This window comes from Pogona vitticeps, chromosome 4, assembly GCF_051106095.1.
Source record: "Pogona vitticeps strain Pit_001003342236 chromosome 4, PviZW2.1, whole genome shotgun sequence".
NCBI classification, from domain to species: Eukaryota; Metazoa; Chordata; class Lepidosauria; order Squamata; family Agamidae; genus Pogona; species Pogona vitticeps.
In genome coordinates this window covers 87,452,163-87,471,850 of record NC_135786.1, presented here as the reverse complement: position 1 = coordinate 87,471,850, position 19,688 = coordinate 87,452,163, and the positions used below count along the sequence as shown (strand labels likewise).

General features: G+C 40.5%; 1 protein-coding gene across 1 annotated transcript in view; it reads left to right on the top strand.

Annotated features, from left to right (window-relative positions):
• LPAR3 (lysophosphatidic acid receptor 3) overlaps positions 1-19,688 on the top strand; it is a 39,769-nt gene that overhangs the window by 4,037 nt on the left and 16,044 nt on the right. Inside the window, exon 2 of the mRNA XM_020795033.3 lies at positions 11,625-12,381. Within this exon, the coding sequence (XP_020650692.1) occupies positions 11,646-12,381 (736 nt within the window). The 5' untranslated portion in view covers positions 11,625-11,645. The remainder of the gene's footprint in view (positions 1-11,624; positions 12,382-19,688) is intronic.

The window sequence follows — 19,688 nt, the reverse complement described above, 5'->3', positions numbered from 1 at the left end:
TGAATGGATGTTTGGCTGATTTCCCCCTTGCCTGCAGCTTGCTACCTTACAGCCTGTCCCAGTGATTGGTGAGAATTTTATTTTAGTTCATTCATTACAGAATTTACTAGGCTCATTGCAAAAGTCTTCATATTCAGGAAAGTCATTTGAAGAGAATTTGGGATTTTTTTTAAAAAAATGTAGGAGAAATCATTACTGACAGATTCACTCCTCCAGGATCATGGATTTGAATATTTATCTCTTAAAATTCTGACTTGTTTGAATCCTTGTGCAGTGGGCCCTGCTCGTACTGAAATACAGTTGCCACTGCTTTCTACAGTTCATATTAAACTTCTGGCTCTTGTATGGAGGTTCCTTATCCATATGATGCACACCTTATCCTGATATTATATGTTAGTCAATTTGAGATTGAGTAGTTCTCCCCACTATTTCAGAGTAAAACTGGCAAAAAGTGACATGAAAAACTGTTACCCCTTTTTTAAAATTTCCATCCCATCGGCTTTCATGACAGTGGTGGGTGTGTTCATTTTTGCAGTCAAGTGATGTGTCTTTCAAAGACAATCTTCTTTTTCCTCCTGTGTTCTAATTTCTGCTTCTGGTGCCTAATGCTGATGCATGTATTCCACATTAAAGTGTGTGTACTGTGTATACACACATACACACACACTTTAATGTGGACGGTACATGACAGTACATATGTGAATATATGTGAATATATATTCATATATGACGGTACATATACATACACATATAAGTATGTGTATGTATGTGTGTATACACACACACGCACACACACTTTACTTTTTTATACGTACACACAAACACACATGTATGTACGTGTATATATGTATATGCATATGTATATGTGTATATACATGTGTGTGTGTGTGTGTGCGCGCGCGCCTCTATCCAAGGAGGTATCCAGGACCTAATTAATAAAACTTAATAATAATTACATGCTGCCAAGTAAATTTTTACTTATGACAACGCCTCACAGGGTCTTCTAGATATAGAATATTCAAACTAGTTCACCTTTCCCTTTGTCTTGGGGCTCTTTGGGATTGTGCAGTTTGCCCAAGGCTACACAGGCTGGCTCTTGTCTATGGTAGCACAGGGGGAAACCAATTCTCAACCTTTGGCTCCACAGCCAGATATATAATTCACCGTATTATCCAGCCAGCCAAGGAGGTGTTTTATCCATTTGCGTTATTCATGGCTTCTTTATCAGTCCTCCCAAATTATGTTCCACCTCTGTGTTAGTGTGCCAGTATCCAGATGCCACATGACACTAACCCCTCTGTCTTACCAGTTTTGGGTGGTGCTGGCATAGCAATGTGCCATTGGGGTAGCAGGTTATTGCAACAATCCACAGATGGTTCATTGTCCAAGCTGAAAATGGATCCCACCAATCCCAGCTGGTGATTGTGCAATCTCACCATGGTAATATGGCAACAGAACATAACATTGTGGGGTATAGAGTCAGTAAGAGAAACAGTTCCCGCATGACTGCAGGATTATGCTGAGCATTATCAGGGAGCATCTAGAGCAGCACCAGCCTGTCTCTTTTGTGTCTATAGACAAGGAGGGAGTGTGGTATAGAGCAGAGAAACTGGAAAAGCAGTGGTGGGTGTGGAAATTTTAGGAAAATGTTGGCCCACTTCAGCTATGGCCATGGTGTCCTATGGCCAACCCAAGAACTTCTCCCAGTGTGAATGGGTTGTGTTACACTACATCCCACAATAACAGAAAGGCTGAAGGGCGGGGGGGGGCATCTGTTTGAAAACCAGAGATTTAGAATCTATGTGGCATAAGATGATAAGGAAAAGGCCTACAAGAGAACACAGTGGGATAATGAGCACTTCTGGATTCCCTTCCCCCTTGTATGGTAGAGGAAGGTGCCCGCCACTTGATCTACAAGCCATTTTTGAGTGTATTTGTCATCTAAACAGTTTTCCTTTCTTCTCTTTTGACATGATGAAGGGACGTGTAAATGTGTGAACTTGTCACCACGGTATCTGCTTGTCTCTTTACACAGCATCACTGGATCCAGGCCACACCTTATACACAATATACAGGCTCTCTCACCTTCTCTTTTTCATAGACATGTGTGCATGCATATGCAGGCACACACAAACACATTTAGACGCACGTGCTATTTGAATCACACAGAATGGGGTCCAGTCAGCAGCACAAACTTTTTCACCCGAGGAGCAGCACTTTAAATAACGTGCCCTCTAGTTATTGGTGCGGTTGACCTGTGTCAGAACACTTGACTTGACTAAATATTTGCTTCTGTTTATTGGCAGCAGCAATAGTTATCAGGCAGTAGAAGATCTGTATGTGTATACAAATGGTTTCCAGTGTTAGAAAGTTTTTCCACAATGAAAAAGGGCTTAGGATTGCTTTCACCCAGCAACCTTTCAGTTATTTAGCTCCACTATAATCAGAGTTTTTAGTATGTCCTAGTTGCAACCTGGCTTCCAGGAAGCTTAAAAAAGGGGGGAAAAGCAGAATCAGGATATCTTTTCAGTTAAAAGTAAGAATATATTGAATTCAAATTCTCTCCCAGGTATTATGCTTTCCAGGGCATAAGGATCTTAAAACACAATATTTTGGACATCCCACCCAACCCATTTCATATTCTTTGTAGAATATGTGAAATTGGGAGACGGTATACTTAATAATATACTGTTTAGGTCTTGATGGCTATTGATAGCAACTTGAATATTTTTATCTGTGCTTTATATGGGTTTTGGAAGTGCACCGGAAAGCAAAACAAAAATATGCCCTGTAACAGGATGCAAATCCTAGTTTGTCTTGGTTGGACACTATTTTATTTTCAGTCCACTGTAATCAAGACATTTCAGGGACCTTGAGGGCGCCTGCTCGTGGCTTTCTGAGATCAAAGGTCCCTTAGATCTTTTCCTGCTTTGAGAATACAGTGTATGCTGACATTGTTGATGCAAATTTTAGTACTGGCTCCTACATGCATATACAAACTCCTGGGGTGAAGGCAATATAGATATAGTAGGACACAACTTATAGAGCTGTCCCTGTCATTAGGAAGAATGAAGCAGCCGCCTCAGGCAGTAGATTTTGGGTGTCACGACAGAGAAGCAAATTGTCAGTTATTTACTTCAGTAATATTGTATTTTTACTCCCAGGAATGGAGAAAAGTGCTTGTGTGGGCTTTTTCTGTCTGATGTGCCAAAATAACTTGGCTAGCTTAGTAAATACCTTGATGTGGTTAACTGGGGAGCACCATTTCCTGTTCTACATCAGGTAGCAGAATGTCTTGGGCCAACCTTACAACGGCCAAATCTGTGTGTATATTGCTATGCACAGAGAGTTGTTCCTTGCTCTTAGCACAATCTCTAAAGTGTGTAGTGGGCTGGCAGATGCATGAAGGTTGAATGTGCTTCCAGACAATGCAGTCTTGTATCCCCTTCCACATTTTGGCTAAAATCCTATTGCAAAGCTGTATACTGCGCAACAAAGAGGTCATCAGCTGACAATGGAAATTTAGTTTAATTTAATTTAATTTAAAAATTCCTGTCCTCCTCACTTCAGGTTCCAAAGCTCCCTAGGGATCCCTTTTGCCTTGGGGAAACTTTGGGGAGCCTCAGGATATTATGGGAGGGGTCGGGGAGTCCTCATGTGGAAAAATCACTGTTGCTAGCAATCCAGCTATGGTTAACTTTAATTAAGTTAAAGATTTCTGGTGGCGGCTGATGAACATCATCCTCATTGGATGTCAGCCAGTAACTCAAACTGCAGAAAATTTGAGAGCAGGACATACATACGTGGCATTTTCATGTGTTCATATCTGTGTGCTCTGCTGGTTCTTGGTCTGGGGATAGGGACAAACCAAGCAAAATTTCACAAGAGCCAGTAATTGGTTGCATGAACTCTTGCAGTTCTAACAGTTATTTCATATTTTGCATTCATCCACAAGGGGCACATCAGCCATATAGATGAATGTTTGGACTTTTTATTTCGGTGTTCCCTCTTACATCACATCTACCATTCTATTGCCTGTTTGCAGAGGCTCTTTTGGAACTGTTTACACAGCCTGCTTACAGTCACCTCATCTTGGATATTTCACAGCTTCTGCAAAGAAGATTATATTCTAGTCCAGTTTTGATTCCAGTTTCTTTAAAAATGTGTATGTATATATATCACATTTATCCATTCATCATCTACTTGGGCTTTGGTGTTTAAGTTTGTAATCCTGAACATGGGAATAAGTTCCATTAAAACCAACAGGATTTATTTCTGAGCAAACATATATAAGATTGCACTTTAAGTGAGATTAAGTTTTGGTGCTATAATCAGTTACGCACATTTGCTAGACTGTAAGCCATAGGCACTACTGAGCAGAGTGGGACATGCCTCTGCTGACCCTGAGTATCCGTCTGTATTCTGAAATAAGAAATGTGCTTCTGATTAAAATGGCAGCAAATGTCTTAAAAACAAACATCAAAAATTCCTCTACAAATGGCAACCATCCAAGTGAGGAGGATACATGCTCTCCTCCTCTCTGAGGTGGGAAAAGAGGCCCTGCTCCTGCGCACTGTCCTACGACTCTTTCTTCTGGGGAGGAGGGTAGTAATTCTCACAGCTTCTGCCACTGTCAGCGGTGCTGCCCACCTACATCTCCCACCCAGCTATGTGTTAGAGTGAACTTTGCACAGCTGACTGAGGAGCTGCCAGACAGGTGGTGGCAAGGGAGCGCCTGATGGCAGGGCCTTGTTAGGCATCAGAAAGTGAGTGATGGTGGTGGCGGCTCTACTGCCACTCCTGTCACTCTGCTGCTTGAGCTGACCCTCCTTTCAATTTGACTAATGGCTTGGCCAGCCACTTGCTAAGACATGGGTGCATCATCTGGAAACACAGAAGAATTATTTGCTAATTCAGTAAATTTGTTTTATGTATATGCAAATACAATAAATTAACTCATCAGTGAACTAAAATGCATACAGGGCTGCTGTGTGGAGCAACTAGGAAGGTAGTGCCCAGCTTCTATTTGATGGGCAAAAGGTCCAGTTTTTCTTGAGCCCTGGCATTTAGCACTGTCCCTTCCAAGTAGCAGCCTTGCTTACGGGGATGAAGAACTGACAGTGTGGAATGTAGCTCACTCCTCCTATCAAATCAGTGACACCATCCAGCACCAGCAGCTTGAGGCACCTATTTCACTCTGTCTAATCTCAGCCTTGGGCCAGAGAACCAACTAGTTCCTCTGTCACTTGTGATGTTCTTGAAATATGTGAGCTGGTGGGACAGGAATAATGAGGAAACCCTAACTGAGCTGGAAAAAGGAAATTTCCAAGGCTGAGTGATAGTCTGTGGGCAGGGAACATATGCTTTAAGAACATATGTGCTCCCAGTGAGGAAGACCCTATTCTTGAGCATGGAATACTCTTTCTGGATATTGACTTTTGTCCTTTTGCTGTTGCCAGTGACTATCACTTGTCTTCTGAAGTGTTTACAAATTAAAAGCAAACTTTATCCCTTCTTCTGGAAATCCTAACACCATTTATTACTCCAGTAAGATACAAGATAAACCCATTCTCCACAACTTTCTGAATCTAGTCCTGCTGTTTATTTGCTTTGCACTTTCAGGGGAAAGAAGCTTCCATATTCCTGTATTTCTTATACCAACAACTTTGTAAGTGAACTTGTTTGGTTTTTTGTTTTTAAAGGCTGAGCTGTGTTGATTTGTTTACAGCCCATCATTTTTATATGGGCAATATCCGATAAATCTGATCCAGATTTTATCCCATAATTCCTGTAGTCTTGAGATAGAATTCTCAATACGTATTGTCCACGTAGAAGAGATGGAATAAATTTAAGGAGAAAAGGATGGATGACAATGGCAAAAGAAGATGGGATACACATATTTAGTAAACTATGCCTGCATAAAAATCGGAAAAGAGTCTTAATAGTATCTTAAATGTTGGAATTATTTCCACATTACAGGCTAAGATGCCAACTCTTCCTTTAGACTTCTACTCTGGGAGTTTTAAAATGAGAGCTTTGCCATGACCTTTTTAGTTTACGCTCCATGTATAGACTTCCTAAACCGTAATTTCAGAACATCTTAAATTATGAAAGCCTCGACAGTCTAAATTTGTGGTAACTAGAGATGTACTGGGTGTCTGCCCTTAACAAGTTTCAGTATAGCTGTGATGGCTTTAAATTAGAGGAACATAGTGCAAAACTGACTATAATGCCATCCTTATAAAGTGCACCCTCCTTTCTTCTGTATCTTTTGCTTTTGTTGGGTTTTCATTATTACCTCATGACTGAGAAGAAATAATGTGATAATGCATGCCTTTAGGGTTACTCTTTGCTTGGATTGTTTACAGTATTTTTGGACATGGTCTTATATATTACTTTGGAATATCTAAATAATTGCATTTCTGTTTGCTCTGTCACTCAGTTGGCTCATCAGAGTTTGACAATGGATTGCCTATTATTTGTTCATGGTCCAAACTTCTATGAAGCTGATGACAATTGAAAGATTGGTTTGTTGCCTAAAACTACAGATAGCTTTAAAGATCAAATAGAAGCAAAATCACTAGTGGCTGATGTGTACCAAGGCAAGAGGAAAGTCTGGTGCTTCATAACACATGTTACTGAAACATGGAATGTGAGAAGCAGGAATCAAGGTGAATATGAAATCCAAAGGCAAACAAATTGAATGTTTAAATGTGAACAAACAAAACTGGATTGGAATAGGCATTTTCAATCAGACAGTTAAACAGTATTTTATTCTCACTGACAAAATCAGAGGAAACAGTGTCACTCTAATACTGAGGCATGGTGTAGCACAAACTGTTATCGGAAGTAATGCAAAGTGACAGCATAATATTGATCAGACCTCTTGGAAAACTAACCAACATGAATGTCATTAAAGTCTATCCTCCAACTACAGAGGCTGAAGAAGAAACATACAGTTAATATTTTTATAAACCAACTCTCAGTAAGAAGCAAATGATTGCAAAGCTTTTTTCTGCAAGTCAAATTGTGTTGTGTAACTTTGCACTAAATAAAAAGTTAATCATGGACATTTATATAAATAAGGTGACCAGATTAATTTAACAAGGACATAATGAAACCCACGTCTAAATATTTGTCTTTGCGTTTTATGTTTATGTTGTTTCACCTCATTTATTAGCTCCTGCAGCTCCTTGTGCAGATTTTTTTCCTCAAATTACTTCTTAGGTTATAAGTGGCATCAAACCCAAACTTTTTCACATGTCATTCAAAATACAAGCACAGATCTCCAGAGTGGCATGAGCAGACATAAGCGCTTATGCTGTAGATTTCTTTCTGGAGCCAGAAACTAAATTTTATTTATTTATTTAAAACATTTTTATCCCGCCTTTCTCCTTAAAAGGACTCAAAGCAGCTTACCTCATTAAAAGACAGCACAAAAGCTAACGGATCCAACAAATACCATACAAAAAAACCATAAGCAACACCAAAGCACATTCAAAGCAGTAAGGTACAAAAATCTATTTAAAACTCCACTCAGGCAGCCAGTCACTCACTCACTCAGAGAAAGCTTGCCTGAAGAGAAAGGTCTTTGCCTGCTTGTGGAAGGACAGCAAAGATGGGACTATTCAGTACTGTCAAGTCAAAACGGACTTACAGTGACTCTAATAGGGCTTTCAAGGTAATTGAAACCTTGAAACTCCCCAAGTGAGTTTCCATACACAAGTGAGGATTCAAACCTTGTTCTCTAGACTCCTAGTTGGTCACTTTTCCCACTGCAGTGGACACTGGGTATCTGAGATAAAGATAGGCACAGACTGAGCATTCTAAGGAAGCCACATTTTTGAATGTAAGAATCAGGCACAATCACAGCTCAGAATGTGTTTTTTTGAAATCCACTATTCATTTCTTTTTACTCTATCTACTGTTTTATTGTTATTGTTATTGTTACTGTTACTAAAAATGTATCAAAAATAGAAAAATGGCCCAAATCCCCTCCCCCCATTTTACAAGTAATCAGTAAAAATTGCTCATTGGACTTTTAAAAGTAACATTATCAGTAGTTACATTGTTTAGCAAAATATCATTAGGTCCACCTTATCCCAGTAATGCATGAGAGGTCATATTTTTGCTTGTAGTGTGTTACTTCCAAGCATTGGGCAAATTGTGTACTCTTTGTTGGGGACACTATGACACTGGTGGAAGGAGTGTACTGGAGTGAGGTGAGTACCCTCCAGTCTCCATTGCCTTACCTCACTTCTAAATGGCTACAGGGCAGCACAGCATTAGTGCTGGATGAAGCATTCTGTATGTATAACATTTACACTATTTTTAAATTTTGTTTATTTATTTATCTATCTATCAAGAGGATGCCAAGAACCAGAAGGATTCAAACTGTACTTGTAAGGGGGCAGCTGCTTTAAGGAGATCCACAAATGCATCCCAATGCAACTACCTACCTAAACCAGAGATTTCGTGGATAATCCAGAAGCAGTGCATTCACACGGTATATTGGGATTGACATAGAATGCAAAGCTATCAATGCCCTGCAATAGCAGCGGCTGCTTTCAAACATGAGCCAAAGGAAGGAACTTTCTTCCCCCATTTTCGTTGTTAAATCTTAGCAGCCTTGTGCTACTTTATGGAATGGCTCACGGAACTGGTTTTTTTTTTTCTTTATAGTCCTACAGATCATTGGGAGTCTTTGTGATACTGGAGAGAAAAACTGCCCGCCTGGGGTGATGGAGTGATTTTTAAACCATCTTTTGATTTTATGTGATAAATGTATGAGTCCTTAGATTAGCGTCGGGTAGCTTTAGTATAATTTACTGGTTTTCAGCATAAGAATGGGGAAGAACCACAGCTTTCAAAGGAAATTGCGGCATGCATTTTGGTAGAACAGAGCAGGAGCAAGGCAGTAAGAAAGTACACCATGTCTTTGCAGAACAAGCAGCACATTCTCTTCCTTGTGAATAACAATGCATCCAAGCTCTTTCTGCCATGGGAAGAACTTCATGGGGCATTATTTACAGAATTACCTGTAGTACAGAAAATAAAGCAGGGCTATGTTGGAATTTGGAGGAAGAGTCAAAAGCCCAAGTTGTCCGTCTAACTTTAGTTTCCTTGGCTGTGTGCTTCACGTAGCTTCTGAGGCACAGACAACAGGCAAAAAAAATGTGTGTGGACCGACACCCCCTCAGCTGACACACAAGGAGAAAATTACAGTATCATTATTATGCATGTTCAGTCTTCTGAGATTATGATACCTCTTGTTTTCTGTTCATTTTCTTGGAAGAACTCTTGGTTTTCCCCAGTCAGGGAAGCAACCCTCTCTCTTTAAATGACATCATGTCCCATTGTTTAAATAATCAGCTGCTGCGATAACAATGGTCTCCTCCTTTAATCTTCAGACTCTTAGAGAATGTATTCTTCATGGGCTTGCCAGCATGCTTTTGACAGGAACAAGTAGGGGGACAGGACCAGGCTGGTAAGGAATGAGCAACATGCATGCTATTTGGGCAGCTGTAGCAAGCAGGGAGGAAAAATGGCGAGTTCGATGGTTTTACGGGTGTGGTCTCAGGTAGGAATATGGAGAAGGCTTAGCTACGTTCATTGCATCAGGTTTTGCTGTTGTTGTCAAAAGTAATGACATACCTCACTCAAAGGGTTACTTTCAAGCACAGCAAAGCACAGCAGCCTTGAAATTCAGGTCTATGTTGCTTGTTATTTGCATTTAAATCTAGAAAGACATTACAGTTTTATTGTCTTTTTCCCCCCGAATTTACTTCACAGGCCTATGCACATCTGCTGCTGATCTTAATATGTGCAGCATCAACTAGAAGAAGCAGAGGAGGAGTCATCCCCCCCTCAATTAACACACAGTGTACACATTTTGAACAATTCAAATGGCATCTGTTTAATGGACTTTTGTGGACAAACATTAGACGTTTGTTCGAAAATATAAGAGGGTGATAATTATTCACTTGCATGCAAATTATTTAGAACTAATGGAAATATTGTACACATAGTGTAAAAATAAATCTAAGATGTTTTTAAAGTTATAGCAGATTTAGCCCTTGCTCACACTAAATAGCTTTGCTTAAAAGCATTTAGAGTGTGCAAATGTTTCCTATAAAGATCTTCAGGCAGTTCTCCTAGGAAAGCAATAGGAACAGAAGCATATTCCTAGTCCCTTTTTGCTGTTTTATGAATGACTCTTTTTCCAGCAACTGCATTTTGCGTTTCCACTTAGTAAGATTCAGCTAGCCAATAGCTTCTGTTTTTCTGCAATGAGTGCGCAAAGAGCTTTTGAATAAAACAAAAGGTTTCCTGTCCCATCTAATCCATCTGAAGACATAAAGAAGTCACCATCATGCAAAATCATGTTTTCTGTAACCCTGCAGTATTGGGTACTCTTGGTGAAGGAACACAAACCCCTCTTGCCCAAAATTAGAGGCATCAGAAGTACAGTAGGACCCCCTATAGCCATGGGTGATCAGTTCCAGACCCTCCCCTATAGATGCTGAAAACCAACAATGGATAATAGCTATACTGTATATATATATATATATAGGATATATAGGATGATCTCTGGCTCCTTCTACAGGCCAGTTCTGGTAATGACACAGTGGAAATACATGTTTCTGGTTGTTACTGTTTTTAAATATTTTTTAATATTTTCAGACTGCAGATAAGTGAAACTGTGGATATGGGGATTCTAATGTACACAATGTTCCTTCAGATCAGGGTAGATAAAATAAATGATTTTTTAAAAATGGAATTGGTTTAAATCAAAATTTAAACCATGATTTTAAATCATTAAAAATCTGATTTTAAAATTTTAATTGTGATTTAAATCTGTGACATCTGTTTTATTTAAATCAAAATCTATTCTGCTTCAGATCACGTTAACATTCCTGTGGTACTCAGTGGCTTTTTCAAATCATGTTGCTTGTATGCATAGAATAATTAAATTTTGCTTCCTAGGATCATAATAACCAGAGCTTGTAAAAAAAACTGATTCACTGGTGTTAAACATGAAAAAAATGGGGAGAGTAATTCATTTGCTGTTAGGATTTAAATCTGATTAAAAACGTTAATTTGTTGAAATAGCATTGCTAACTTGTTAATTAAACCATTTGTTTGAAGAGAGGAGTTTCCAGAGAATGGCATGTAGGTTGTCAGCATTGGGCTCCAGCAATACATTTTTTAAATCAGTGCCTTCAAGAAAGCTTCAGATTCCATAATCAAATTGTTTGTTAAAGTGCTGGTTCTAACACATGTGAAAACTGTCAGATTGGGGAATAACATGTGTCCTGATGCAGGATCACATCCAGAGAAGGAAACAACTATGCATAGCCAACATGACCCTATACAGAGCCAATAATTTCTTAGATAATCTTCAAATGCAGTTTGCTAGCAGAACACTGTACTGTAGATGTTTTGCTTGAAAATATAGTCTTAACAAAATGTTGTTCAGTCCCCCCAGTGTTATTTGTCACATTGTACAGATCATATTGACCAATTCCCAGGACACCCATAATTTGGTGAAAATGTCCAATTATAGGAATAAAATCATAACCATAACCAATATTAACCCTTGTCTTCCATCTTTTCCTCCCCAGGATGCAGTTTCCTAATCCAGGATGAATGAATGCCACTATGATAAACGCATGGACTTCTTTTATAACATGAGTAAGGCAGACACGGCAGACGAGTGGTCAGGGACAAGTCTTGTCATTGTTTTATGCTTTGGGACCTTCTTTTGCCTCTTCATCTTCTTTTCAAATTCACTAGTCATAGCAGCTGTGGTCAAAAACAAGAAATTTCACTTTCCCTTTTACTACTTGTTAGCCAATCTAGCTGCTGCGGACTTTTTTGCCGGCATCGCTTATGTGTTCTTAATGTTTAACACAGGCCCAGTGTCAAAAACATTATCTGTTAATAGGTGGTTTTTGCGTCAGGGACTTCTGGACACAAGCCTGACAGCTTCTCTGGCCAACCTGTTAGTCATTGCTGTCGAGCGACACATGTCAGTCGTGCGGATGAGGGTTCATAGTAACCTTACAAAGAAGAGGGTGACATTTTTCATTTTGTTGATTTGGGCCATAGCAATTTTCATGGGTGCGGTGCCTACACTGGGCTGGAACTGCATCTGTGACATATCAACCTGCTCTTCCCTCGCTCCTATTTATAGCAGAAGTTACTTGATATTTTGGACAGTCTCCAACCTGGGAGTTTTCTTCATCATGGTAGTGGTGTACATAAGAATTTACATGTACGTCCAGAGGAAAACCAACGTTTTGTCTCCCCATACTAGTGGATCCATGAGCCGCAGGAAGACTCCAGTGAGGCTTATGAAGACAGTCATGGCGGTCTTAGGTAAGAGGATGGAGACAGCTTGCATGTGTATAACATAAAAAGAAGTTCAGTCTCTTGTTTGCAGTCTTTTCTGTGGTTATAGATTCCTGTTTTTATTTTCTGTTTCACTCTGCATGTGACTAGACCCCATCCTGTCCTCTTGTGTGTTACATCATGTAATAGAGATCCCGCATCCATCATATAGAAATATACACTCTGCTATGAAGGTCTATTTATGCTTACTTGCTTTCATCTTTGCAGTTGCACAATATTTTTGATACAATGGGATGACTATGCAACCACTGACCTAATGCTGGATCTCAGATGTCCAGTTATATGCTCCTGTGAGTGACAACCAGTTTTAACTTATGAAGTGTCTTCCCAGTCAAAGCCACTGAAGCTACAGACAGGGGAGATATAAACTGGGAGCTACTTGCCTTTCTTGTTCAATATTTTGGTGCCAAATTGGAAATGTGTGACATAGTCCCATGCACCAACATTCTCAGCTGCAGCATCTGTTACGATGATGTACATGTATGCTTTGTACATTCTTTTCCTTGGGGTGCTTTGCCATTCATGCAGTTGGCAGTACTGTACTTGTACATGGGTCTCCAGGTCTACTCATACCAAATCTGCTGTGTAAGTTGATACTGGATCATTGGTAGCCATGCATAAATGCAGGATGGACCAGCTTGGTACATAGGAATCAGAAACAGCAGGGGAATGTGGAGATACCCTTAGTTTCTTACTAGAGCGTGGACACTAACAACTTTCCTAAGGGAGGGAGTGCACTAAACAACAAAAACTCCCAAGAGGGGACAATAGTTCACAGCTATAAAAGGCATGTTTGTACCTGAATAGTAAGCACATGGCAGAAGAATGTAGGTTAAGGCCAGCTTTTATCTGCATAGCCAATAAAGTATAGCAGTGAAGAATTGACCTCAGGCAGAGAAGCTCTTGAATACTGGGAAAGTGTCAGTTCTTTTGGCCATCAACAAGCTTAATAAAATAAAGTATACATGCATCGGCTGATATGGACTGGGAAAAAAGTTCTGTAGGCTAGTAACTTTCCTGCCCTACAAGGCTAATTAAAATATTGGGATGGCCTCAGTGCTAAAATTATTGGTGCCAGGGAGGGCACCGATCTATTGTGCTGATGGCAGGGTTCAGCATTCCGTAAGCCAACTCAAAAATGGGTGCCCCATCAAAAAATTATAGTTATGAAACCAGACCTTGGATCAGCACCAAATTTGGCATGGTTGTAGCAGAAAGTATGCTCCTGGTCTGTGCCACAATTGGGGACATTTGAGCAAAAGGTTTTCAAGTTACGATTTTATAAAAAGTAACACTGTGGCAGAAGAGGGTATCCTGTAGACCAGTGGTTCTTAACCTTTTTGAAAGAAACGCCCCCTTGAGCCATTGAGGAAGTTATCATCGCCCCCCTCCTCGCGGTGATGATATCTTATTTATTTATTTATTTATTTATTTATTTATTTATTTATTTATTTATTTATTTATTTAATTAATTAATTTCATTTTTTAAGACACTTAAATCCAATGACCCCTGAAAACACAATTAAATTCCAAGAAAATGAAATGCCCCCCAAAAGTAACATTTAATGATTTAGTTGCAAGTGAATTTTAAGACGCAAAAAGAAATATAAAAAGGGCATAAAAACAAATGCAGGAACTAAAAATTTCAAGACAAAAAGTCTGAAACTAAATTAAAATTGGAGGAAAATATATATTCATGCACACTGTAAAAAGGCTGCAGTCATCTTCACAGGTTTGGCTTGCTCCAGCGCCCCCCTACCGCCCCCCTTCTGCTCCAGCGCCCCCACACTGCCCCTTTTTGTTCTACCGCCCCCCTGAAAAATGAAATCGCCCCCTGGGGGGCATTATCGCCCACATTAAGAACCACTGCTGTAGACCAGGGATCTCCAAACCTTTCACACGGAGGGCCACATAATATATTTGCAATATTTTCAAGCGTTGAAGGAAGGTGCACGTACACACACACTGCCCACACACATGCACTGGATACCCTTCTGCGTTGCTCACTCTTAAATGAGAAGCCTAATATATGAGTGAATTAATCTGCAATGAGGACTTGGGGACAGAAGGGCTTCACCAAACCTTCATAGGCAGAATGGGAGACTCAAGGCCAGAGGAGGTCTGGGGCCCTGTGATTCCCCTCCCTTGATCTATTGGATTGTAACTTTAATTTCCATACCACTCCCTCCTTGTGCCCAGTTACCAACAACCTCCTTTGATACTCCTGAGGAGTCTGCATTAATAGAACACTGTCTCCCAGATCCAGCATCAGATTTGATTCCCATTTGCCTGGGAATCTACTCCAACACAGTGCATGATTTTGTTTCAGTATGACAGAACAGATAAATCTTGGACACCAGCTGCTGAGCAGGTGTTCCCAAATGCTAAGCAAAATATGCTGCGTTTCACCTTGAAACTGTTGGGGCTGCCCATCTGCCACTGAATGCCTTCTTTCATAGCTATTAATACAGTTGTAGAGTTACAGAACTCCGTTCTGGCTTCTTAATGGAAGAGAACAAAAGGAGCCATTGCTCCTTCATGGGGGATACTGCTTCTATCCATATTATAGCTTTTGAAGATAGTGTAAGTATGGAGCAGGCCTCTTGTTTTCCCTGAGTAAGTTTGCAAACAGAGGAAGCTTATCAGTCTATTGCTGCCCTGAAGGACACCGTTTCCTCATTCTGGTGGCTGAACTTGCTCTGGCAAGCCTTGCTTTCTTGCAACAATAACTCAAGTGGAGGGGGAAAACCCAACTATCAGACCTAATAAATAGTCTGGCACAGAGAAGTAGGCATCTAGTCGTCCAAAATGTACTCATTCTGTTATGAGAATATAATTATACTTTCACTGACCCAAGGCTGCTGTAATATTAATCTACTTCCACCTGATGTTACAGTGGGGTCTTGACTTAAGAACGACTTGAGTTAAGAACATTTTGACTTAAGAACCGCTCTCATAGCAAAATATTGACTTGACTTACATACTTAGATTTGAGTTAAGAACTGAAAAAAACCACATGGGAGGCAGGGAAAGTGCAAAATTTGAACTTTCAGTTAACTGTTGGCCAGTGAAAAGGGTGCCTGTCTGCTTCCTCACTCCTCCCACCGTTTAGAGAGTGGATTGGGAGACAGTCTTCAGACTGCCTGGTACTGTACTGCCTGGACTGTCTTTTCCCTGCCTTCCCTGAACCTTTCTTGACCTAAGAAAAAAAGAAACAAAGTATCCCCCTCTAGTGGTCGAAGGCGGAATAGCAGCTTCCCATTAGTTTCTATGGACGGAAAAGAGCAGATACGGATCAAATGGTTTTCAATGCATTCCTATGGGAAATGCAGATTTGACTTGAGAACTTTTTGACTTGAGAACCGCCTTCCAATACGGATTAAGTTCTCAAGTCAAGACCCCACTGTATTTAGCAAGTGGAAAACTGTTGTGTGGGGCAGAGCACACGTGCTTTGCATGCATGAGGTTTGAGGCTGAATTTCTGGCATCTCCAGGAAGAAGGTAGTGGGGAGGCACAGACAGTGATTAGAGACCGACATTGGCTAGATGGACCAGTGTTATAACTTGGTACAGAGCCACTTCAAAGTTTCCTAACTGCCGCCTTTGTTGAGAGGCAACATGATCTTTTAGCTAAGACAAAACCATAGCCTGTGGTCTATGAGGGTAACACTTCTCTAGGTGGTTTCAAATTTCCTCTTTTTATTGTTCTGGCTTGTTAGGGCATGCTGAGGAATATACTCTATGGTGCCAGAACCAGCAGAGTCGTAGCAAAAGTTCTGTTTACTGTACTGTACTTACATTAATCAAACTCAAGGCATCTGTATTTTTAGTCATGACTGGGGGAATTATTATAATCTTAGAACTCCACAGTTGGAAGGATCCTATGGATCATCAAGTCCCTATCAAGGAGGCACAGTGGAGAATCAAAACTCCCAGCCTCTGGCATCAACTACTACACAGGCACTTCTTAGCTTCAACCCACTAGCGGATAGTTGAAAGATTAGAATGTTAGTACAGAATATCTTTCTTTTTTTCCTCACTGCTTCATAAACACAATCACGCTTCTGGCATTAAAAAGAGAGAGGCCTGAACAGGTATGATTTCTGTGTCTTTTTTCAAGATAACCAGCAAGTTGAAATTTATGTTTGGTGGCACTAGATTTCTGCCAATGACAGAGTCTCTGAGACAGGTGCTCCGTGATGGACAGGTGGAGATGTAATTACATGCATATACATCCCCACTCCCACTCTTATGTTTCCGACTATTGCCAAACATGGTCTACCTGCTGCAGCTTTTAAGTTGTACTGTTTATTTTGATTCCCCATAGAGGGGGTGGTAACCATTTGGGGATATGGGAAAGAAATGTGTTTAATGGACATAGATCAGATACTGCTATTTCTTGGCCATAGCCTAGATTGTATGCTGTTAGCTGACTCACAGAACTCAATGGGAGTTGCTGAGCTGAGTTATTCCTTCTCTGCATGGCCCAGGTCTTAAGATTCAATTACTTGGTATGATGCTAAACCAGCAGTGGGCAAAGTGCAGTTGTCCAAATGCAGTTGGACTGCAACTCACAGTGTTCTTCACCATTGGGAATTGCAGTTCAGTCACATAGGTTGCCCTCCCCCCACCTTTGCTCCACTCCTGCACTAGAGTGCATCAGAATCTTAGGAACTGACTTTAAGATGCGAAAAAGGTGCCAGGCTTTCCCATTCAGCTGTGGCACCCATCTTATGAATTGTGATGCCCTAGGAGTTACATCAGGCACCCTCCCTTTGTGCCTTAAAAAGGCATCTCAAAACACAGTTTTTAAAAGAAGTTTTTGGGGAGGCTCTCCCCAATGAACTAGGATAGAGGAGGAAGAAGGAGGGATATATACCATCCTGATTAACATTTATTCTGCTGGTCTTGTTATTTGTAATTTAGGTAATTGGTTTGTAGTAGTTAATTTTTATATAATTTATGTTTTATATAAATTTTGTTTTTCATGTCTGTTGTACATCACCCAGAGTAGCAATTTGCCAGATGGGCAGTATGTAAATAAAATAAATAAAAGTAAAATAACCTGAGATGCTGAATTTCTGCAATCTTTAGATGGATAGGGCTCATGCTGCTGGGAAGTGGTTTCAGCTCTATTTCTAAAAAACTAATTTAATCTTAGATTAGTTGGTTTTTATTATGTGATTTCTAAACTACCTGATGGGTGGAACAGGTGGAGCAAATACCTGATGGGTGCAGCCTTGCTCAAGTAAGCACTGCTAACGAGAATTACAAACACCTCCTGAAAAGACGTAATGCACATATTTACATTGTTTGTTGGGTCAAGTATGCCTGTGGATGGCAAAGAAAGACTAAGAATAATGTATTGTTGAGAATCCACCCAGCTTTTGCTGAAACTGATGGCAGCATTTCCAATTATTTGACAGAGTTTGATAAGGCTTAGATTGAAATAAGTTACAGGATATTAATTTGTTTAAGAGAGCAGCAGCTTTTTCTCTCAGGTCAGACGTCATCCCAGTTGCCTCTGAGATGTTTCCAATTCTTTCTTCTATTATGTTTGGAGATTACAATCTAGCTAAGTTTCTTAAATGATTCTTTCCACTCCCTGGATCTACGTATTTTAGTGGCTGAAAAATCATGATGCCTTCCACTTATCCCTGATTCTTTTTCCCATGGACAATTTGTTTTTCAGTTGTCAGTCATTGATTCATGGTGCCTGGCTGATGAATGTTTCTGCTTGACTTGTGCAAGAATTTAATCCATTATACCCTTCCAGGTTTCCAAAAAAAGAGATAGAAATCCCATCCATTTGGTGAGAAGGGGTGTATGATCATCTAGGCCCGTAGACAGTGCAGATGTTTATTTTTTGGGACAGAAAATGCCTGCAATCAGTTTCACTGAGGTAACATATATAAAACCACTACCAACCTTTTGAGTCTTGTACAGATGCTTCTCTGAGTAGGGCGAGAGAGGCTACTGTGAAGGTGAATGGTAAGAAACTGAACAATGGATTACACGATGTGGTAGTCACGGCCCCCAGGAGATGTGACTTTAAAAGAGTTTTAGACAGACTCATAGGACAGGACAATACATGGCTCACAATAATGATAACTAACGATATACTATCCCCAGGATTAGAGGCAGCATGTTTGAGAACACCAATTGCTGATATTCCAACAGCAAAAGCCCTGTTGCCCTTGTGTCCTGCTGTTAGGTTTCCCATCGGTATCTGACAGACATTGTGGAAAATAAGATGGCAGACTAGAAAGGCCTTCGAGCTGATCCAGTAGAATTCCTACTAGGTTCTTCTGGCCCGCGTCTTCTTCTCTCTTGGTTACCTCGCCCCCTCCTTTCTTTTATTTGTGTACTGCAGATTTCATGGCAATACTTGATCTCACTCTGCCAATAAAAGTCATGGCAGTCTGTGAAACAGTCACAATTTTCTTTGTATGGAGGATGTGGAACAGTGTCTACTGTGGCTGAGAAGGCCAATTCAAGAGTGACAATCCCTTCCACACTGAAGACAAATACAATCTGCCCCATGCCCAGCTCCCTGATTTTGCTTCAACTCTGTATGCGAAGCTGGCGTGTCCTCCAGAGCACGAAGCCTGGGTAAAATAATATGGAGGATAGGCTGTTACCCAAGCAGCAAATCCCCTCCTCCACATCGCTGAAATAGTCCAATGGAAAGGCAAGAGCCAATACAGTTGGTTCTAGCAATGTCGCAGGAGTTGCCAAAACGACATGAACTGCCTCTAGGACTCCAGCTCCAGATTTTGCCTTGAGGTTAACTCCTGAAGCCTTTTCCATCAGTGGATATAGCCACAAGGCAGTGAAGGTTTGAAATTGGAGTTTTCCTTCTCGTAGATGGGCTGCCTTCCAAGGCTGATGAGCCCCACCTACCCCTAATAGTGCAGAAGTATGATCCTACCCCTAAAACTTGCCAGCCCCTCAGATGTATGCAATGCTATTTGGCTTTCCTATTTACTAGATTAGAGTCAAAAACAGAACCTGCTTCTCCTCAAACTAATTTAAAGCTAAAACCTTATCCCCTCAGACTATGTGGTCAGGGAAGGTCAGCCTAGAAGAAAATACCTCACCAGAAAATAAAATGTCAATACAAGCACAGCTCATCTCTTGCCCCAGCTTCCTCCTCAGGAAAAGAGCTTAAAGCTTCTGCTCAAACTCATTTAAAGGTAAAACCCTGCCCCCTCAGACCATGCAGTCAGGGAGAACAAAGGTCAGCCTAGAAGAAAATACCTCACCAAAAAATA